This window comes from Tamandua tetradactyla, chromosome 6, assembly GCF_023851605.1.
Source record: "Tamandua tetradactyla isolate mTamTet1 chromosome 6, mTamTet1.pri, whole genome shotgun sequence".
Lineage (NCBI taxonomy): Eukaryota > Metazoa > Chordata > Mammalia > Pilosa > Myrmecophagidae > Tamandua > Tamandua tetradactyla.
In genome coordinates, this window is record NC_135332.1 from 101,929,799 (window position 1) to 101,954,139 (window position 24,341).

General features: G+C 35.9%; 1 protein-coding gene across 3 annotated transcripts in view; it reads right to left on the reverse strand.

The window, feature by feature from the left end:
* The window catches only part of NSMAF (neutral sphingomyelinase activation associated factor), a 67,357-nt gene that overhangs the window by 30,499 nt on the left and 12,517 nt on the right, over window positions 1-24,341 (reverse strand). For all 3 annotated transcript variants that reach the window (XM_077166824.1, XM_077166823.1, XM_077166827.1), the window contains exons 2-5: window positions 7,943-8,032; window positions 1,552-1,630; window positions 1,387-1,454; window positions 1,267-1,303 (exon numbers count right to left, since the gene is read on the reverse strand). In XM_077166824.1, the coding sequence (XP_077022939.1) occupies window positions 1,267-1,303; window positions 1,387-1,454; window positions 1,552-1,630; window positions 7,943-8,032 (274 nt within the window). The remainder of the gene's footprint in view (window positions 1-1,266; window positions 1,304-1,386; window positions 1,455-1,551; window positions 1,631-7,942; window positions 8,033-24,341) is intronic.

The following is a 24,341-nucleotide window of genomic DNA, read 5'->3' on the forward strand; positions in this document are numbered from 1 at the left end:
CATCTAGCAGACTTTGAGTAGCGTTTAATATGAGACCTCTTCTATAAACTATAAAAGTGGGTAGGGGAATTTTTTAATATTTTCATTTCTAAGCCTCAAATTACCAACATTTTGGTAAAATAATAAAATGTATAGTTTTATGATAGAAACCACACTTCTTCCTTTTAACACAGCGGCCCCTCTCAAATAGGGCCATTATATGGAATGACAATTCAGAAATAATGAAGCACAGGTGTGAGAATTATGAATAACAGTGTCCCTTCTACAAAGTGATAAGATATTGTTCCTGTTTTCACATATACCAGTTAAAATAATATAAAGTCTAAGACAGTCTGTGAAATTTTTCCTTAAAATTAGTAAAAGCATAAAAAAGAAATCTTTTTTTTCATTTGAAAATCACCTAATTAGAGATCTCTTAGCTTTCATGAAATAATGCTCATTACATGCTAATACATGTCTCATAAACAAAAAGGTTTAGTGATCCAAAAAGTGCTAGGAACTCTGCCTGCTCCTAACCATTCTCGTCAAGACTCACAACGCACTTCAGGGTGATAAATGCTGTGAGTCAAGTCCTGAAAGTAAAGAAATCTGTTCGGACAGCTTTTCATAAACTCATCTGGTCACAGAATGACTTTTCTCTGAGCACCTCACACCTCGAAGACTGGGGCTCTGCAGACAGTCCAAGCAACACTGAGCTCTTCGCTCCTTTCATTTTAAAGATGCAGTGAAGCCCAGAACCCAAAGAAAGTGGTGGATGAGCTCTACTCATTTCTCATTTACAATTAAAAAAAAAATCTACAGACTATATAAACAAATACGGACTAAATTTGGAATGAACAAAAGATTGTAACCCTAGGGTCATAACTGTCCGAGCGCATGTAGCCTGAGTCGCTGATGTGGCTGCACAGTGGGTGGGGTAAGGGATGGCCTCAACTCCTAAACGACCAGGAGGCTGCAGAAGTCGCCACCCTTATCCCAAAGCCGCTGCCTTGTCTGGAAAAGGTGCCCTCAAAGCACTGCCAGGGCCCCTCTAGACATAACTGCGAGCCTGCAGACACCAACACACGTCTCTACGCTGATCTGTAGCCATTTGCCAATAGGGATTACAGCTTTTAAAAAATATATCTGCTGATGATTAAATTTAAAAACACTTAAGAATCTATTCCTATGATCTTCATTTGAGACTTTCACAATTAATTTTATCATGCTAAAAAAACATATATGTTCATTTGGGTTAGGAAAAAATATTTACTGTGTGCTTCTTACCTGACTGAAAATGAGTGAAATCTCCCCAGATTTTGCCCTAAAATGCAGATAAAAGTCATTAAAAATACATACAACTTTTTTGGCTGATGGAGAATTAAACATTTAGTGATAGTGACATACTTTGCAAAATATCTATTGGCTCCATTTTCTCCATGTTTTCCTATTTTTATACAATCTCTCAAAGGAATCTGGATAAAAGTGAGCGAGAAAGATTATAAAAATAAGCAAAGGTGAAATATACACAAAAAAATAAGAATGCTCCTGCTACATTTGAAATGTGTTTACCTTAATGATGGGTTGGGATATTGTGTCCGGTTCGAAAATCACTGACTTTGAACATATTTTTAAGGACCCTCTGATTTTCCTAGGAATCAAAGTATACAGCACAAAGGATTATTTAATGAACATAACAAAGTCATCAAAGAATGCTAATACATTTTAACTAAAATGCCAACTAATAAAAGGTCAACAACAATTAAAAAGAAGGGTATACAAGATCAGACACCTGAAGGGGACACTTTAGACTGCATCCTGGGTTGAGGGAGTCCCTGTGTGGCTGAAGTGAGAGGCAGCAACCCACCATGTAGGAATGAGTCTGAAACAGCTAGACAATTGCCATGAAAGCATATGGGGACCAGTCTCAGCATTTCAGAGTTATTTGTCAAACGTTACTCTTTTTGATGGGTGGGGGAGGGCTTTGGAGGGAAGGACATTTCTAGTACATTTTCAGTGGTTTGTATGTAATCTGTTAATGACTTAGTTGTCGGAGGAAGCTCGTTGAGCTTGTTTATTTTGTAGAGGTTTTCATATACTCAATAATTTGTCAGGGAGAAAGGGTAATTCTATGATAAATACGTATCCTACTACAAAGGACTTGTATATAAATGTCCCCATGTAGCTGTTTCTCTGATACTTTTAATTTTGATTTGCAACTTCATAATACAAAATAATACAAAAACTTCTCTGGTTTACAAAATGTAAAATCTTACACAAGCCAATGGAATCTTTGATTTCCTACCTCATTGTTCACTCAACTGTTTGTCATATTGGTTTATGTATGTGCAGATGTCAAATAATCTTTTGCTGTAAAAATCTGCTTGGAAAGGTTACTTACTATTTTATGATGAAACCTAGGTGTCTCTGGAATTTAAGTATAATTTTTAAGTCACTGGTTTACATTTCTCTCCACCTATAAAAAGTTTAGTATTAAAGGGATTTATTTTAATGATAGTTTGATTATTGGCCAAGTGTAATATTTCTTAAAATATAACATTACTTTAAATAACCAGCATGTGTAATACAAGTAACTATACTACCTCATATCCACATGCTTTTCAAGTTGTAATACAGATGGACAGCGAGAGAAAATATTTTATCTTTGTCTTTTGGCCATAAGGTGGAAAGTTTTCTATACATTGCATAGCATTACACATTTCTGCCTACTTTAACTTCTAAGGAAGTTTTTTCTATGAAAATTTGTTTCCAGTTGATATTTTCTTTTGAGGCTGCCAAAGACAAATGACAGAATTTTGGACATATAATGTATACCTTTTCCTTCATGCAGAATTTTGAAAAGACTGTTTTCAGTTTGTACACTGTATATTTACATTATCATTGTTTCTTATTTTATGAATTGGCCTTCTCGATGCTTGATGATTTTTAAAAAGCTGTTATTATATAACTCAGTAAAATAACATTACCTTTAAATACGTTTTCCCCTTATTTAAATTCTATAGCTATGGCAAATAATAATTTGTTAAATTGTTGTGTCCAAAATCAATGTGGATATAATCTCCGTTCTCCATATGTAAATTTCATAACATAATTTACTATAGCTTAATGCTTAACCACTTTGCAAATAAGGAATTAAATAGATTTAATGCAACAGACAATACAGGTTGCATGTGTACACTCAGCCACATTAACAATGCGGGAAAAAAGAATCAATCAGATGGCAATGTTACAATGAATTCTCAGGTGAACCTTTTCAGTTATGAAACATTTATTTTGAATTTGTAAATATTTTAAATGTTTTATTAAAGGCATGTAATAAACTACACTTTGAAACTTGTTGGGCAAAATGAAAATTTAAAGTCATAATGGTAAAACACAGCATTATGACTATAAAATAAAGAAAAATAATAACATCAAAAAAAGAAAAGAAGGGTAAAAAAAGGTTGGAAAATGTAACAAAACATTTTCCCTTGTCTCCACTGCTTAGAGGTTGGAGAAATCTGCAGGTACTGTAACTGTGATTTCATCCATGGAGCCCTGTGCCATGAATTTCATTTGTATGACCTCATTTGAGTCTCACATCTACTCTGAAAAGGAAACTAAGGATCACAAGGGTTAAGAAACTCTGAAACTATCCTTATTCCAGTAAATTCTGCTGGCTTAAATTCCTTATGTCTAAAAGAACTATTCAGAAAGCAAAAAAGAACTATCAACAATTGATCAGGTAAACGGATTTTTTCCTATTTCTAACCATGGAAAAATAACTGAGTTTGAATTTAGTCACAAAATGCTTTTAATGGTGATTGTGTGGCATGTACAAATTCAGGGAAAAGAATGTTTCCTGATGATAAACAATTTTAAAGATTTCAAATAAATCAGTTACAGACACTACCATTTTCATCCTTCACTGGGACATTTATATGATTCTAATATGTTCTAGAAAGAAATCTGCTTGAGCATTTAGAGGCAGTTGTTAGCATTGGCCTAAATATCCATCACTTGTCTGAAACTAATAAAAATCTGTATATATTATTTTCCTCTGTTCATCGGATGACCTTTATCAACGTTGAAAGCAAGGTAGCAACAGCTTATATGAAGTCAGAATGCAGGTGAAGAGATGGTGTAATATTACCCTACAAAAAAATCAACTTAAGATACAGTTTCTAAGAGCACATTGTGTTTACAAGCAGAGCTGCTACATTTCTTTTAGGTTCTTTAAAATTCCTTGTATGATGTCTGGATGTCTCCTTAAGTCATTCCTCAGTGCTCTGGTGAGCTCTTCCTCTGCCCATTCCAGGGTCTCACAGCATGCCGAAGGTCATGATTTAGTTTGCAGTTCTTTCTCCTCAAAGGCTCTCAAAACTGTTTATTTGATATTTTTCCACGCTGTTAACTGCACTTGCTTTTATAATAACTTAACATAAAAACTTTCGTGGAATTTCTAAACGTGCACACATAGAGAGGATAGAAACCCCCCATGGACCAATCACCTAGCTCTGCAATTGTTCATGCGTGGTCATTCCTGTGTGATGTATAACCCCATCCCTACCTCCCCCGCCCTGAGGACACCGCTGGATGATCGAGAAAATTCCAGCCATCACAGCACTTTATCCACAAATGTTTCACTATGAATCTCTAAAGATTGGCCCTTTTAAACATCTAACACAATTCATTATCAATCACACGTAAAAGACTAATAATTCTTTAATGACACCAAATCCTTAATGTCATCAAAGGTACAGTGGTCAAATTTTCCTATTTCATGAATGTGTTTTAACAGTTTGTTCAAATCAAAATCCACACAAAGTCCACATGATAGTTAGTTGATGTATCTAATCTGAAAATTGTTTAATTTCAAACAATTTTTATTTTCCCACATTATGACTTTGTTGAATGCATTTCTGTGGTGTTTATCCTATACGTTTTCTTTAAATTACCATTAAGATTAATTTGTTTGTTCAATTACCATTAAGATTAAAATCTTGATCAGATGCCAGTTTGATTTTCTAACAAGAGAACTTCAGAGATTGTACATATGTACTTCCTTTGCGTCAGGAGGTGCCAGTGGGGTTAGGTGATGTCATCCTAACACATTCAGTATAAAATTTCTCAGCACGTTTCTCCTAATGATTTTGCCAATCCATTAACAAATTTTTTCTATAAGGGCCGAAGGGCAAATAATTTTTGATTTGTGAGCCATCCAGTCTCTGTCACAACTTTGTGACTCTGCTGTCATAGGAGGAAAACAACCACACACAAAACATAAATGAGCATGGCTGGATTCTAATAAAAGTTTGCTCACAAAAACAAGTGGCAGGACAGATTTGGGGTATAATCTGCAGACTCCTGGTATAGATCCATTAGCTCATTAGGGATTCTATCATTCTTTCTATTTATTAGCTAGAATTCTTCAATAAAAAGGACTTTACTTAGTGATTTGGACCCTGAAGTATAGTTTGTACTACAAAAGCAAGGAAAATGCTTGTTTTTTATTATGATTTATCAGGTTTCAGAAAAATAAGTTTGTGCCCTGGCATCATTCAAAGGTAACCAATAATTATTTTTTTAATATCAACATGAATTTATGGATCTTAACATTTCTTTTGTGTTTCAATTAATTGTAGCCATTATATTTTTTGTTGCTCAAATTGTCCCATTTTTGTCCAAGTGTTAGACTCTTGAGTTTTGCCTTTGTTTCTTTGTAATATATTTATAAATTTTGACACTCCCTTATTTGCTGGTATGACAAGATGTTCTAACCTCCACTTGCACATTTTCCATCCTAGACTTAAAATTAGCCATTTCTCAAAAAAGCTCTCATTCTTTCCAGCAGGAAATGATATTCAGAGGCCACAATCTCAAGGCTAAAGGTTCACTGTTAATTGAGTGTTTCTAGATCTTTTCAGAAGTCAGAGATAGGAAATGAATTTCTTTTTTTAAAGAGAAACATATAGGAATTCATGTAAGCATTTCCAATTCAAACGTAAGATTACAAGACTTTTACTCAAGTTCTTTAATATAAGTTTTTATTTCTTTTCTTTTATACTGAAAATTCTGTCTTGGTATTAACATAATTACTCATTTGCTTTATCCAACTATATAAGCCTATGGGCATGTGTGTACATAATAGCTTTAAAATAATAATAAAACTAATATTATAATCAACAATATTATTACTGAAACAGTTTATACCTTCATTACAATTTTTTTCAACTTAGGATATATCCCACTAGAAACAGTCAATTACTGTATTTTTTTAAATACTTCAGTTTAAAGTCAATTAAAATAATCTCTGTGGTTAAGTCATCAACTTTAGTTATAGTTAAAAATTCATCTGTTTCATTTTCTTTTTGATTTTTTTAGGAATTAGTTTCTTTTTTTTAATTTAATTCTATATTAAACTTAAAAATTTATATAGTTCCAAAAACTAAAATTATAAAATAAGATATATTTAGAGAAGTCCAGTTTCCAACCCTATATTATTCCCTTGATCCCTCCCTCTTCTGTATGAATAACCATTTCCATTAGCTTTGCATGTATGCTTCCAATTTTTGAAAATATAACACCCCCCTCCCCCTTTCTTAAATGAAAGGTATACTATATAGACAGACTGCCTCCTGTTTTGTGCACTAAATTTATGCTGGAGATCAGTCTACAGCAACAGATAGGACATCTTCATTCCTTCCTTACAGCTGCACAGCACTCCACTATGTGGGCACTGCATGGTCTATTCAATCAGTCTTCTACTAATGCACATCTGGATAGTTTCCAATCTTCAACTATTACATATAGTGCTGCAATGAAAAACCTGGTTCAGATCTTATTTTATATATTTGCTTGTATAATCTTTGAGATAGCTTGCTAGAAGTAGAATTGCTAGAGCAATAGGTTGATGCATATACAGTTTTGTTAGTGATTACCAATGTGCGTCCATGGGTTGTATGTACCATTTTGCTCTAATAATAACTTCAAAACTGCAAAACAAGTTACAGCTGGCTTCCTTGTATTTGTGTTTTAATAACAGACACATGCACATAATTTCAAGCAATGCATTTATCACATAGGATAGAGGAGTGCTGAGGGGGAAAAAAGTATGGAAAAGGGAAAAGAATAGGAGCAAAGTTCCAGAAGATGGCAAGGTGCTATTTTCAGGCAACAGTAATTGTATAATGTGAATGATAAGGAAATAGTACACCCTAAGCTACCAAAATGTCATGGGATTTTTGGGCTTGTATTTAAAAAAAATTACCTGTCTTCCTATCCTTTTGGGTTAATACCCGAAGAACACTAAAAGGGAAAATGTTTATGAAATGTCAAAGTACTTTCTAAGTAAGCAACCTCTTAAACAGAAATCATCAGCACATACATCTTTGCTGGAACAACTTTCATCTTAGTTAATTTAAAGTTGGCACTTTAAACAAAAAACCTTCATTACATACTTTTGTACAGTTTTCAAAAGGTAAGGCCAAAGAAACGGAATCAGTTTTTACAGTAATGAGTAGTAGTTATTCAAATACTGAGAAATCAGATTTTGTTTCTAGTTCAAATTACAATATTCATTTTGAAAGTGCTGATTTTTATAGCACTTTTGTGTTTGACAATCATGATTTTACAACACCATAATCCAAATAACTGAGAGCATGGAAGGCTGTTTAAGTACAAGAGGGATGCAAGAAAAGAGTGATGGAATGGATGTCTTCCTGACCATAGTTGTATTCAACTCATTTAAGGTATGCACAGATCTGGAGGAAACAGAACGCAAAGCTTCTTAAGCTCTGAAAAATATTCGAAGTTATTACAGCAACTGGTAAATCCCCTCTTCTAATTACTTCCCCAGTAAGAAAGAAGGAAAAAGGAATCTATACGCTCACACATTTAATTTTTTAAAGTTATCAGGCATCAGAAAGGTGTTAGTCCATAGAGATCCAAGTTTCTTCCTTACCTTATATTCTGATTGCCTTTGGATAGAATATGATTAGCTGTATGTTGTTCAAAGTAATACTCCTCTAAATTAAGCAGCAGCAAGGAAAATCTAAATTGGGGAGGAAAAGAAACAACAAAATGTTTTTAAGAAAGCAGTATATTTAAAACATTTGACACCAGAGCACTTTTCTATTCATTAATTTAACAAATATTTACTAAGCACATACTATATGCCAGGTACTCTTCTATCTGATGGGAGCAGGGAGAAGAGATAGACAAGACAGATCTACTCTGTGGATCTAATAACTACTGCGCCAAAGATGAAATTGCTCACTAAGTGGATTTATTATTCCCTTACAGAAACCCCCAATTCTCATTAAAATTAAATGAAATTTTAATTTTAATTTCATTCTTGCTTATACGAACGAAGCTTCCCCTCCTGCACTGAGCTGTCCCGCTGTCCCCCTCTCCCCCGATATCACGTGTTTATCTTGCTGTTCCACAAGGCCATATGTCTCCTAGAGGCTGATTTTTAGATATTCTCCTGTAATAACCAACCTAATGCTTTGTACAAAATGGATGTTTAAGAAAGAAGTAAACTGAATTGAATAGAATTGAATTATAGTTTTTTTAAGTTTTAAACTTTTATAAAACAAGACAGGGTTATAACAAAAATGATTAATTTAGTTGTCGTGCTGGTTTGATGCTATTATGTACCCTCAGAAAAGCCACGCATTAATCCTAATCCAATCTTGGGGGGCAGCCATTTCTTTTAATCCTGATTCAATACTGTAGGGCAGAAATTTTTTATTAGATTATCTCCACAGAGATGTAGGCACACCCAACTGTGGGTGTGACCTTTTGATTAGATGGAGATGTGACTCCATCCATTCAAGGTGGGTCTTGATTAGTTTACTAGAATCCTTTGAAAGAGGAAACATTTTGGAGAAAGCTCTAAGCAGATGGAGACATTTGGAAATTGAGAAAGAAATAGCCTGAGCGCTAAGCAAGGACACACATAAGTAGACAGAACCTGAAGAGAAGAAATCTCCAGCCCCGGCAGATGCTACAGCTAAGAGACAAAACCCAGACTGTTGTCCCAGAGCAGCTAAGTGAAGGCCCATGGATGCTTAGAGAGGAAACCACTGGCATCAGAGGCTGGAAGCAACGGAATCGGCAACAAGGACCAGCAGTCACCAGCCTCATGCCTTCCCAGACCAGCTTTTCTTGAGCCAAGGTATCTTCCTCTGAATGCCTTAGTTAGGACATATTTATGGCCTTAGAACTGTAAACTTGTAACTTATTAAATTCCCTTTTTAAAAGCCATTCCAGGGTGGGCCATGGTGGCTCAATGGGCAGAGTTCTCGCCTACCATGCCGGAGACCTGGGTCAGATTCCCGGTGCCTGTCCATACAAAAACAAAAACCATTCCATTTCTGGTATATTGCATTCCAGCAACTTAACAAACTAATAGGGTTGTACAGCCACAGAAATAAATACATGACAAAGAACTGAAAACATTTCTTTCACAATAAAGACCACAAAATATCAATAAAATCCAGGTAATGGCAAAAAGCTTCATGGTAAGATTTGTACTTAAGATGGATCTCAATGTTTTGGTGTGTTGGGAAGATAATTTAGATTAAACATGGTAGATTAAACATGTATTTACTTCTGCTTCATCTTGAGCTATCACTAAAATGGGCATAAAAGATGTTTTAAAAGATAAAACCTGTAAAACCAAAGCAAACTGGGGAGACATATTAGCGGACAAATATAACAACAAATTTTTTAAAAATGGAAAGCATCTGGGAAGAATTAGCTGATCAGAAATCAGAATACCAGAGACCTGCAGAGAAGATGACTGGTTAGGAGAAAAACAACTCCTTGAGTCACAGAACTCAAAAATGTTTCAGAAATTATAGTTATCAACTACCAAGGAAGGCAGAGATAAAGCCTGTGGGGGGGGGGGGGGATTCAAAGCCTGAATGAGGGGCAGTGACCCCAGCCTCCTTCCCTGTTGGTGATCCATCCTTACCCCACTATGGCAGGTGGCTTTTCTACACAGAATTCAAAGAGAGGCTCCAAACCAGACACTGGAACAGTGGAGAACAGGGAATAGGTTGTGAAAAGAGGGTAATTAAGGAAAAAAACATGAACACATGAACACTAGTATGAAGACACTGACAATTCCAGGTAGAGTGTAAAGGGTGGTTTTTGGAAAAAAATGATTCTAGAGGGAAGCTAAATTGCCAGAGCTCAGTCTAAAATGCTCATTATTAATACTTATCCTGCATTTCACTATAATCACAGAAGTCAGGATTGCTAGAACAGTCTTTTGATGCATCAGGTAATTTCCAAGAAGGTATAAATCACAGAGGAACTAATTGCCTTGCCTCCTGTTTCTGTTTTGTATCTTAATGACCTGGAACCCTTTGCTTGGGCTGAAGCTATGCAACCCTTTTTTCTTTCTCATCTCTCTACTCTTCTTCTTATACAGTGAGAAATAAAAGAAGTACTCTGCAATAAGAAGATGATATGTTTTTATTGCTATGAACCACAAGCAGACATCATAGACAACTGGTTATTCCATTTAACTATTAGAACCTAATCATACCAGCTAGTTTAGAACTAAAGTAACCATTTTGGTAATGGTAGCTTGCTTAACTTACCAATATGAACATTTTGCAAGAAATGCAAAATTTCTGCAGGATATAACCATATTATATTGTTCAAAGCTAAAGGATTAAGGAACATTCTGAGTTTATTACAACTAAATTCTATGGTGTTTAGAACAGTGGTCTTCAAGCTACATTCTATGAAGTGAAAAGTTCCGTGATTTAAAAGAAAATTAAAATCACTGGCTTACAATTTTATGATTTCACCCATTTGGATGACTCCATTTAAAACTAGGAGGAAACAGCAAAAACCATCAGCACGGTTCCTGAATCTATTTTTGTTTTCATCAGAAAACTAATATTGTATGATGGAGCAGATGAAAGAGAGGTGGTCAATAGACAGTATTTGGGTTGATTCTCTCCAAGTTGAGGACTTAGCTTTAAGATGGTGTGCTGGTTTGAAAGGATTATGTACCCTAGAAAAGCCAAGTTTAAATCATAACCCAATCTTGTGGGAGCAAATCTCTATTCAACAATGTAGGTTGGTATCTTTTGATTAGATTATCTCCATGGAGATGTGACCCCACTCATTCCAGGTGGGTCTTGATTAGTTTACTGGAATGCCTTAAAAGAGGAGAACATTCTGGAGAAAGCTTAAGAGTGACAGAGCCAGGAGACTCACAGCACCCATGCAGCCAGAGATCTTTGGAGATGAAGAAGGAATATGTTCCAAGGGGAGCTTCATGAAACAAGAAGCCTGGAGAGAAAGCCAGCAGACGTCACCATGTTCACCATATGCCTTTCCAGTAAAGAGAAACCCTGAACTTCATTGGTCTTCTTGAACCAAGGTATCTTTCCCTGGATGCCTTAGATTGGACATTTCTATAGCCTTGCTTTAATACTGGATGTTTTCATGGCCTCAGATATAAACTTGAAACTTAGTAAATTCCCCCTTTTAAAAGCTGTTCTGTTTCCAGTATATCATATTCTGGCAGCTTGCAAACTAGAATAGATGGATCCTTGAACATCCTTCATCCATCCAGGTCCAAAGTAATGAGAGATGTTGTCAGGAAAACAATGTCGGAGGAAAACACTCTATGGTGGCTGCTTGGACTTTATGTGTGTATATTGTGTGTTGAGATACGTCAAATAAAATCCACAAATATTGCATGAAAAAAGTATTATAAATTATTTCTTTAGGAGAACTGTGACATCCTGAAATTTTAAGTTTATCCACCTTTATGGAAATGGTTCTCTTTAGATAAATTTCCTCTCAATAACTATTCAACACTCCGTGGACGAACAGCATTTGCGGTGGATCCATAAAGTTTTGCCAGTCAATCATTTCTCAAAACCAGAGATGGGAGATAGACATCCCTGTGCTGAAGAGGACTGTGACACGGCTCAATGGGAGAATGCGCCATGGTGCCTTAATGACACTTCACAGTGTCAAAGGAGGGGCACGTGTGTCATGCAGTTGTCCTCTAGCGTGACTACCCCAATGTCATTCTCGGAGTAAGCAAGGCTGCACTGCTATACTCCTACCACCTGGAGACCTGGTATAACTAATTCAGGCAATGTATACATTTTTGTTAGCTTCCTAAAATAATTTTTGAAACAAGAAAGACATTAAGAAAAATGTTAAACAGATAAGGGCCAAGAATGTAGTCTTGTGACTCATTGCTAGAAATTCTTCTTCAATCATACATTAGTCAGAAATCTTGCAACAGAATCATTCAAACAAATATTATTCCATCTAAATATACTAACATTAATTAATTTTCCCTTTCTTGATTTTGCTATTAAGACATCATGAAACTAAACGTTATCCTCTGCCAAAATTCAGAGGAACTAAATCTACTGCACTTTCCTGGCCAGCACTCTGTCAAAACAGATGAGATTAGCATGGCACTACTTCATGGTGAATTCATGTTGGAGCCTGGTGACAGCAACGGCCTCTAACAGCTGTTTATAAATAGTCTGCTTGGTCTAGAATTAGCATTAAACCTAATTATGTACGCATGTCCTCTCAACACCTTTCAAAGTTCCTAGATCACCGAAACAACTGGATCCAAACGCAAATAATTCCAGGGTTTTATGCGAGGACACATAAGCACATGGGTGCCTTTGCATGTTCACCCATCTTAGGAAAGTTTGTTCTGTCTCTTTCAGTCTGATGGTGTCACCAGCTGAGTATAAAATAAGTCACTTTCTCTGTCTCAACTAAATGTTACATTTCTGGGCTGGGCCCAAGGGAACAACCTAGTACTTCTTCCTTCCAAACACAACTTTGGACAACTTTAGTAACTTAATCCATTACATTTTTTAAAAGCCTCCATTCCTTTGTGATTTTAACCTTGATACTAGTTGTGCAGGGCTCTGCCATCCTTAACCTGTCCCTGCCTACTGCTCTTGCTCTATATTTTTAAAAGAATTTTAAGGGTGTACAGGTTCAGTGGTAGAATGCTCACCTCCCATGCAGGAGACCCAGGTTCGATTCCTAGACCATGCATGCCCCACAAAAATAGATCAATAAATAAATAAAAGAATTTTAAGTACAGTGGAACACTACCTGTACAACCATTTTGTTGTTTATTTGCTTCCTGATTTTCTGTAACTCTTCACTGAAGACCATTTGGGTTGAATGTTCTGAATCCCATTTTTGACAGTGTCACAAACTTCCTGGATCAGTAGCTCTTTCAGCCTATCTCACCCCATCCCCCTTGAAGCTTTCAATATTTGCCTTGAAATCTAGGCAAATAGATATGTGTAATATCCTTCTTGATCCCCAGGACACAACAATATATAACTGGATATGACTGCTTTATCTGAAGGCTTCTGTTATTGCTACTGGGTTAATTTCTCCTTAATATTCAGCATTAAGCCAAATTCTCATGTTCTCTGCCTTTGCATTAATTAAAACTTCAACAAGGGAAACTGAGAAACTGATTATATCTCACTATACATTTCAGCAGACATGTGGCTGAGGAAGGTCTCTTATCATTTTTCTGTTTTGCCACTTCCTGTTTTCTATTCTGCATTGGTACATTTCAGTCATGCTTTCCACGCAGTTATGTGGCCTGTAACAAATGAGCACAATTATGCTATTTCTGTTCCTCTTTCTGACCTGCTGAGTTTCTTTCTGTCAGATTCATAGATTTCCCTGTAGATACAGACCTTCTTGACATTTAGAATCCACTGCCTCACCTAACAGGTCTTTCCTGTTAAATAGGTCTGTAGTTTTTCAGCACTAGATTCTGTCCTTTGAGTCCTTGTGATGGTTAGGGTTTGGTGTCAACTTGGCCAAGTGTTGATGCCCAATTGTCTGATCAGGCAAGCAATGGCCTGACCATAGCTGCAAGGATATTTCATGGCTGACTGATAAACCATAAGGCTGGTGTATTAAATTATCAGTCAGTTGACTGCATCTGTGGCTGATTACATCTGTGATCAACTAAGGTGTGCCTCGAGATAATCAGATGAAGACTTTTTAAGGTAGCAGAAAGACTTTTTCACTGCTTCTTCAGCCAATGAGCTCCTTCTGTGAATTTCGTCCAGACCCTTCATTGGAGCCCCCAGCTTCACAGCCCACTCTATGAATTTTGAATTTTGGACTTTCATTCCCACGGTTGTGTGAGACAACTTTATAAATCTCGTATTTACAGATCTCTCCTGTTGGTTCTGTTTCTCTAGAGAACCCTAGAAGTTCTATCCTACCAACTTTCAGTGCCACCTAAGATGCACATCAGTCTTTCTTTGGTAATAAAGTTCAGCTCACTTCATTCTCCAGGTTCTGCTATTGCAGAGACATCTGCGTGACTATTATCTCTAGTCCTTGTCTCCAATAGTTTTCTCATGTAAACTACTTGGCCTCCGCCTCTCCCCCCACCCACACAGCAGCATGTCATTCATGCCTGCCCTCCTCCAGGGCAACCAGTTTCGCTGTATCTTCTGGCTGTATTTTTCCCTCATGAGCATTCTCTATGTTATCATGAAGATAAAGACGCAATTATAGTCTGAGGGAACAACAACAAAAAAACCATGAATGTTTAATTACTGTTATATAGAGCAGTGCTTCTAAAACATCAATGTGCCTACAATCATCTGGGGATTTTAGGAGATTCTGATGCAGTTGGCCTGGGACAGGCCTGAGATTCTACATCTCTGCCAGCTCTCCGGCAGTGCTGATGCCACTGGTCTATAGCCCACACTTGAGTTTCAAGGTTCTAATACCTCCATAAACCAAGCTTCAATTCTTCCAGATTCATCCTAAACCCAGGGACATGGTAACAAACAGGGCCATGGGCCCACAGGCCTGACATTTAAAACAAGTACATTATGGGGGAAGAAGGGCTGGACTTGGATTAGAAATCATTTGTTGTCACCTCAGCTCAACTGCGTCCTGGCTGTTTGATCTTAGCCAAGTCACTTCACTTACTGGTCCCCATGTTCCTCATCTATAAAATGAAGGAGAGGAATAGATTCAATTACCTCAAATAATCTTTCTTAACGTCTTAACTTTATTAAGTAAATATAGACTTAAAGAAATCAGCAGGAGTTCCATTTCAGACATGAGGGCAGATTACCTGACCAGAGAAATGCTCTCAGTACACATGCTCTAAAATTGCTAGATAAATTACTAAAAAATGTTTTCAACTGCTTGACTGAGGTAATGGAAAAGTAAGGAAGATCCATAGGGGTCAGAAACAAACAAAAAGCATAAATACAGAAAAATTAACAAAAGTTGGAGCAGACGTTTCCCCTGGGGGCTTTGCCCGACCCTCTGTGTAACAGAACACTTGAATTTATTAAAAACATATAGCTGGATGGGACGGTTAAAGGCGATGTAGCACAAGCTAGGACCTCTATAGGTAACAACCTACTCTGAAGGTAAACTAGGAATAAAAAACACCCACTACTACTTTCTCCAGAGGGAAGTGGTCGGGCCTTGGCTCGCGATGGGGGCAAAATAAGTCACCCTTGAGGAACTGAAACCGTGAGTCCGCCTTGACACAGATTTGGAGCCAGAACTCACTAAAACCCAAAGCAAATTGATGTGGTTCTTCTTCTCAGCCCAGGCAGAAACAAATGCAAACACTTTCTGGAAAAATAACTTCAAACCCAGGCCTCAAAGAATTCCCAAAAATAAACTTTCAAGGAGCAAGTGATCTCAAACAAAAATCATAAAGCACATGAGGAAATAAAACGACTGTGAATGAGGTTCAGCAGAAATAGCTACTACATCAAACCTTAGGTAAGGCCTACGGATATTTTATATTCTGAATTTGATCATTCCAATAGGTATATTTAAAGAAATAAAAGATAAAAAGTACAACAGAGGAACAGACCTAAAAAAAAAAATTACGAGGCAGTTAAGAAAATGAACCAAATAGAATTAGAAATGAGAAATATAATAATTTAAATTAAAAAGTGAACAAAATGGGTTAAATAGAAAATTAGGCAACTGGAAAGAAAAATGAGTATATTATATAAGATAGCTTTAAATAACTCACAGTGCGGCAGAAAAATTAAGATGAGAAATACTAGAAAGTGGTTCTGAGATATGAAACAGTGGGTGAGTAGCAATAGTCCATGAGTTAAAGGCTTGGCTCCAAATTTTCCAAAATTGGTTCAGATTTAGGAAGTCTAAGCACAGCAGATAAATAAAATAAAAGGAAATCAAAATCTAGACCAACAGCAAAACACCACAAAGAGGAGCTCTTAAAAGCAGCCAAAGAAAAGAGATTACTTACAAAGAACAGCTAGACTAACTACTGGCTTCTGAGTAGCTACACTAGAAATCAGAAGGGAAGGGAACCATATTGTTGAAAGGTAAATATTACCTGGAACATATTGATTTATTGCGGGGCCGTCTCCCAGAGAAGAAGCTGGCCTCCTACAAAGCTCCAAGGAAACCTGTTACGGCTTTGTTCTGAAGGCAATCAGTCCTGGTCAACCACAGGACTTGGACCTCAGTGCCCTCAACCTGCCAGAGAAAGAGCTGTTGCTCTCTAAATCCTCCCCGTACTCTGACACATCATGAACACTCGAGTGTAAGGCTGAGCCCCCAGTAAGCCAGGGAGGGGGCTAGGGCAACCCTTAACCACAAATGCTGAGCAGGACAGAGTGGAGCCAAGGTTCCATCCATGACAGCCCTTCCATGTCCTGGTCCCTGGTCACCCCATGGGATCCGAAGTCTGGCCCCAACAGACAGCTAAGTGCTGGGCTGGGGGGAATGGCACACCTACTTCTGGCGTTTCTCTTGAGTTTTCTCCACTGAATACTGCTCTAGCAAGCTTGGTGCATATTCCCTGGCTATTTGCCATATTTGCACAATAATCTTCAAAATGCTGAGACAATTTTACATATACCAAAATATTTTTCACAGAAAGGACAAAATAAGGTCATCTCCAGAAAAGCAAACAAAGACAGTTTGTTGTATCAGATCTTCATCAAAGTAACTTCTAAAGGATATTCTTCAGGAAGAAAATATTTCCATAAGGAAGATATGACATGCAAGTGGGAATGCTGAGCAAACAGTAAATATGTATGCAAAACCATACTCTACAAATATAATGTCTAATTTGTGAGTTTAAAATACAGATTAAAAATATTAGACAATAATAGACTTTAGAATGGAATGACAGGACTTAAGCAATCCAAGGTCCTTATATTGTTAGGGGGGAGGGTAAAGAGAATGATTAACCTCAGACATTAAGTTAAAAATAACTGTTAACATTTCAAGGATAAGCATTAGAAAAATAAAAGTAGGATATATAATTTTCATACCTAAAGAGGGACAAATGTAAGGTGAAAGGGGAGATCTTGGTTAATCTAAATGAAGGGAAATACAAAGACAAAATGGAAACACAAAATGAGAAGGCAGAAATGAAGCCAAATATATCTGTAATCATAATAAATGCAAATGGACTAATATGTTAAGATGAAAAATGATCAGACTGATCGTAACTGAGAAATTAAGAATTGACAAATACTTAATATGCCTGAAGACACCTTTTTCTTACTTTCTAGTATACTGTAGAATAACCAAAAGGAAAAGTAAATATCTGAAATTAAAGAAACCCACTGACTGAACTGTAACCCAGATGCCTTGGTCTTTGTTAATGATTGTATAACTACATAACCTTTATATTGTGATTGTAAAAACCTCATGACTGGCCCCACTTGTACCCCCTTATCCTGTTTTACAAATTTAGAGTCTGATGATCACCAAGACAACCCCCTAATGTTTATTAATGAAGGAACTTGAACCAGCCCAGAACTAACCCACCCCAATTCCTAAACTATCTTACTAGATAAAGCTGGATGTAACCAAAATTGGTCCACCTGGCATGCACAATAGCACAAACTTTATTCTATAAGTGACCTATACCTCATTATAATACTAAAAATCACACCTGTCAAACACCATTTTCTTACATATATTCTGTGACTAAGCATGTAATTAATCTATGCATAGTCAATAACTGGATGGATCATCCCTAACTTGGTTATTTCAAGATATTGTACTCATTATCCTAAAACTTGGTCCTCTTTTGACACTATAAAACTATCAGAGTTCCTGCAGTTTGAGGGGACAGATTTTAGGTCAATAGGCCTCTGTTCTCCTTGCTTTGTGTGGCAGTAAACTTTTCTTCCTTTTGAAGCCCCAGTGTCACAGATTGGCTGTTAAGCGCATTAGGCAGAGAATCCTGTGTTTGATCAATATCAGTGAGGTGATTACAAAGGGACATAAGGAATAGAGTCCAACCACCCAAAGATCTGGAGCCCCAGCAGGTCTGGTCAGAAGGGTAAAAGGGCCTTTTGTGGCCACCTAGACTCTGTTAGTCTAGACGCTCAGCAACTGCATTTTTCCTACCCTTCTGGTGTCCCAGGCTAATCAGCACCTTGAAACTTCAAAGGGAGAAACAGTTCCAGAATTCCAGGTCAGACATCGGACTGGGTGAGTAGGTCATCGAGGGAGGAGTAAATCAGGATGTTAGTATAGGGGTTCCAGGCCCCAGAACCAGGAATTGAGGCCCTAGGTCCCACTTTTTATATGATCCCCTTTGCTTTGATCTCTAACAATATTTAATGAAACAAAGTGTTTAGCATCTGCTTGTTAACAGGTGAGTTACTTAGATATACAATGTGTTGTGTCTGTTTAAACTGCTAAGTCATTTGTATTGTTCAAGTGTTCCTAATTAGTTACTGATTACTGAAATTCTTCAAAATGGAAAATTCTAAGTCTAATAGCATTCCTGAACGTAGTCCCTTGGGTAGTATTTTGAAAAGGGAGAAAGATTTTAGTTAAAAACCTATAAAAAAGCAAAAGATGGTTTATTCCTCTAACATGATCTGGCCTCAATATGATTTAGAATCAAGAGAGGAATAGTCGTAGAATGGTATGATCTCTAAATGTTGGGTTAATTTCTTTTTTTCCGTTAATTAAAAAAAAAAAGAGAGAAGGGATAATTGGAGCTGAAGGGATACAGACTGTACAACGGGACTGGATATAAAAACTCAGAAATGGACAGCACAATACTACCCAATTGTAATGCAATTATGTTAAAACACTGAATGAAGCTGCATGTGAGGTATAGGTTTTTTGTTTTTGTTTGTTTTGTTTTTTTTCTTTCTATTATTGTTTTAATTCTTATTCTGTTGTCTTTTTATTTCTTTTTCTAAATCGATGCAAATGTACTAAGAAATGATGAACATGCAACTATGTGATGTTATTAAGAAGTACTGATTGTACATGTAGATCGGAATGATTTCTAATTGGTTTGTTAATTCTTTTTTTAATTAATAAAAAAAATAAATAAATAAAATAAAAATAAAAAAAAGAGGAATAGTCTGAGAATGGTTCTGCAGAAAAGAACACTGTGTAACTGTGAGAATGTTCTGCAAAGGAGAACAGAAATGAGATGAGATGATGTATATTCAATCTTTTATTTCTCTCTCAGAAGTCAATGCTAATGAGAAAATATATAATTTCACCAGTAAAGGCTAGTGGAGAAAAGAAAAATGTCCTCCTTAATTCAAGTCTGGAGGATCCAACAGTGCCTTTAACTCCTTCTTTGTAAGCCCCTTTACTGGAGATAAAAGAGCCTAAGATGGAAATGGTCTCCCCCTCCCATACGCAATTCAGCCAGGGCTGCTCTCTAAGACCAGTAGCTGAGCCACTGGCAAAACTTCTATCCCTCCAGCAAGTGCCTACAAGAGTAGGCAAATAGGGAGACCCAAGAAGATTTATGTATGTAAATGCGCCATTCCCCACATCAAATTTATATTACTGGGAAAATAACAATCCACACTATCGAGAAGCACCCCACCTCCTGCCCCAAAGAGAAAGCTTAGTTGCTTTGATATTAGTAATCTATTACCCAAACTAGGCTCCAATTCAGGCCTTAATCAATACCTTAATAACAGAAGAAGAATGAAGAATAGTAATAGAAAAAGCAAAGAAGGAAAAAGATTAAAAATGAAGAGAAAATCCTGGCAATGCAGTGCATGTTAAAGCAAATTTAGCAGTAAGAGTACGGTATCTTGAGCCAAATTAGAGCATTATAAAAAGTATACTATTGCAAGTCTGAAAAAAGGTGTCCCTAAGCCTATAAATTTATAAAAACTAATAAATAATACAAGAACCAAGGAAAGACCCTCAGCTTTCCTTGAAAGAATTTATACTATTACCAGCAAGACACTAATATAGATCCAAAAGTTTCAGAGAATGCCAACATTTTAAATATAACTTTTATTACTCATAGTGTTCCTGATATAAGGAGAGAGCTATAGAAAACAGACAGAAGACTAAAATTACCTATCTCCAAGTTGGTTAAAATTGTCTTTAGAATTTCTCACAACAAGGACCAGGTTTTAAAGATGGTACTTCAAAAGACAAACAGCACTTCTTGGAGCTCTACTAAAGAGACTGCACTTCTCTCAGTCTCCCACCAGGAGCCTCAGGTGACAATACAGGAGGAAAAGCAATTAATTTACTTTCTTATTAAGGCAAGAGATTAAATAAAAATCTAATGTAATTTCCAACCAATCAGCTACCATAACAGGAGTGCTCAATAAAAATGTCAAAACGCCCACTTACATTTCTGTAGCCACTAGACTGCCTAACTAAAACCAAATTTTTAAAGCATAACTTCTTACATGTATATAAAATGTCCAATTCCCTTGTTAGGGAAAAGTCTGTTAACCAAGTTAAATATCCAAATAGCTCTTTCTCCAATAATTATCAAGAGAAGTGCCTCCAGGAAAACATGTACATTGCAAGCAACACTTCTATTCCCTAACAAAGATAAATCACCTCTATCCCAGAGGAAATCTTAAAAGCTATAAAACCAGAGACACAAGCTGAAGAAAACCCAAACATGCTAAATAATAAAACCAATTCATGTGAAATTCCAACAACCAGGTACGTCACACTAAACAATAGCCACTTAAACTAAAATCCACAGAAGGAAACCATTAATACAGTATGTGGATAATATCTTAATTACAAGTCATGCCCGAAAACAAATTCATAGTTCAAATAAGTGAGTTTTATATTTTGGTACTTTTGTTTTTCTGTGTCTAACTTTCTACTTGTGCCTGTCTGTTTGAGCATATATATTTTCCTACCTCCGAACGGTAATACCAAAGAAACACACACACAAAAAGCTTAACCGCTTTATTCAAATTGGTTAAAGATAAATAAGTGCTTATATATACATAAATTATGACTTCTGCAGTCCCAGAAATTAAAACTGAGCTTCTAGTGCTCTACAAATTCCTCCTGCTTTCCCCCTCTGTGTCCTGGCTTAACCTAACCCCCAAATCCCACTGAAGACTCAGTAGATTTTAAAATAATTCAAGCTTGTCATTGAGACCTATAAGTCTGAAAACTCAGAACTTTTCACTCTAAGCCAGGAAGGTTCGGGAGGCAGTAGAAGTTTTTAAGAGCATAGGCTTTGAAATTCAAAGCCCAGTTCTGCAAGGACTGCTAGTGAAGGTCATAATAGAAATCTAAATAGACAAAACTATTTAAAGGAAAAGCTAAGAAAAAGAAATCCTCCACATTCTATATCACCTATCCTGGCCTCCAGGTTTTCCTGAAACTTGATTAAATTGGAGCAAAAATAATAAGAATTAAACCAGACCACGCAGCTATGGGGTAAGGACTAGGTACAGAAAAGATGGGGAATGTAGGTTTGGCTTAAAAATTATTTCTATTGGGCTTACAGATTAAAAGCAATAAGGACAGAAAGAATATTACAGAAGATTAGGCAATGTTTTGCATAGTTTGTCCTATAATTCCCCTATTTAGAACTGTTTTTTTTTCCCAACAATACCTTTGCAACAATAGCTACAGAAGGCATCTCATTATTAAAACATATTTATAGCCTTGGAATAGGGTAAATTAAAGAAATCCAACTACCAAATTTAAAAGCTCCCATAGGTAAAGGAAAATGTCATTAAGAGCTATGAAAATAATTTCCTAAATTATGCTTGGAACAAATTAAACACTTATATCTTCCAAAGCCTGATAATCAGTATGTTTTTGAAGTTGTTCATAATTTTGGAATTTTATGAAAATAACTAGTTGTTGGGAGGAGAAAAAACACTTTTTTTTGTATTACTAGATACTATACTACTATCAAGAGAGCAGTTTCAGAAATTATACATATCATATTTCACTAAAATACTGATAAGATAGTAAACTAAAAAAAGTAATATTTCTAGAACCATCCCCTATGAACTATGATTGTTAAGTACAATACAAGCATACAATTTTATTCTATTAGATATGCTCTCCCTAAATTTATACAAGCACACGGATAAAATAAACTAGTACTATATCTATTAACTCTTAAGATAATGAAAAATATGTTATGTTTAACAAAATTAAGTGATTATTTTGATAAACTTTAAGAATAATCATATTTTGGAAGATGTTAAAGACGGTTCCAAAAATCTTTTTAATAACAAAGTATGTAGATACATAAAGTATGCAAGAAGTGCTTTTTTAAAAAGGCAAAACTACATTTTTTTCCAAAACTATGTTTCCTATTCCTAAAGTAGAATAACCAGTTTTCACAAAACAAGAAGCAGGAATACATAAGACAAGATCTGAATAAACATAAAAAGTTGGAGAAGGTTTATAAAAGTGAATTTCGATTATTGTCATCAATGCCGAACTAAAATTTAATAAGCTTATTTGAAGATGTGCTTTTGTCCTAAGGCAAAATAACTGGTTTTCACAGAATGTAGAGCAGAAATGTGTAGCCCCAAATCTAAACAACTATAAAAGGCTATAGAAAGTTTATGGAAACAAAATATGTCTGTTGTGTTCAATACTAAGATTTTATGAACTTTTTTTTACAAAATAGTATACTAATGTAAAACTAAAATTTAGTTCTCTCTGTTAAAGTAACAATATTTTCTTAAATGTTAGACTGTTGTTAGTGAAAAGTTATAAAAATCTTTTTCAACTACTTAAGTATTCTATCTAAAAAACAAATACTCTATGTGAACATTCTAAATCAAACCCACAAAGAGATCTTTTTATTTCCAACTGTTACAACGGGTTTGTTCTTTCAGCCTGTAAAAAGTGAAATTAGTTTCATTTAACATATTATAAGTTGCACAGTGTTTGGGAAGTATTATGAAATTAAAAGGGACTGTCTAACTTTCTGTTGCTTAAATCTATATAGATGAAATGTTATTCATATATTTAGAAATTGTACAAGATTCTTAAAGACTTAATGTTCTCAGCTGGGCCATAGTGGCTCAGCAGACAGAGTTCTCGCCTGCCATGCTGGAGACCCGGGTTCAGTTCCCAGTGCATATCCATCACATACAAGGGAAGCCCAATAAGACTATGCGTAGATTTCTCAGCAGAAACCATGAAGGTGAGAAGACAATAGGATGATATATTTAAATTACTAAAAGAGAAAAACTGCCAGCCAAGAATTCTATATCCAGCAAAACTGTCTTTCAAAAATGAGGGAGAAATTAAAACATTTTCAGACAAAAAAATCACTGAGAGAATTTGTGACCAAGAAACTGGCTCTGCAAGAAATACTAAAAGGAGCATTTAAGGCAGATACGAAAAGACAGGAGAGAGGGGTGTGAAGAAGAGTACAGAAAGGAAGACTATCAGCAAAGGTAAAAAGAAGAAAAATTAGATATGACATATAAAATCCAAAAGGCAAAATGGTAGAAGAAAGTACTACCCCTACAGTAATAACACTAAATGTTAATGGATTGAATTCCCCAATCAAAAGACACAGACTGGCAGAATGGATTAAAAAACAGGACCCATCTATATGCTATCTATAGGAAACACATCTTAGACCCAAAGATAAACATAGGCTGAAAGTAAAAGGTTGGGAAAAGACATTTCATGCAAATAACAATTAGAAAAGAGCAGGATTAGCTATACTAATATCCAACAAATTAGATGTCAAATGTAAAATAGTGAAAAGAGACAAAGAAGGGCATTATGTATTAATAAAAGGAACTATTCAACAAGAAGACATAACAATCATAAATATTGATGCACTGAGCCAGAATGCTCCAAAATACATGAGGCAAACACTGAAAAGAGAAATAGACACATCTACCATAATAGTTAATAGCTGGAGACTTCAATTTCCCATTCTCATCAATGGACAGAACATCTAGACAGAGGATCAATAAAGAAACAGAAAATTTGAATAATACAATAAATGAGCTAGACTTAACAGGCATTTATAGAACATTACACCCCACAACAGCAGGATACACCTTTTTCTCAAGTGCTCA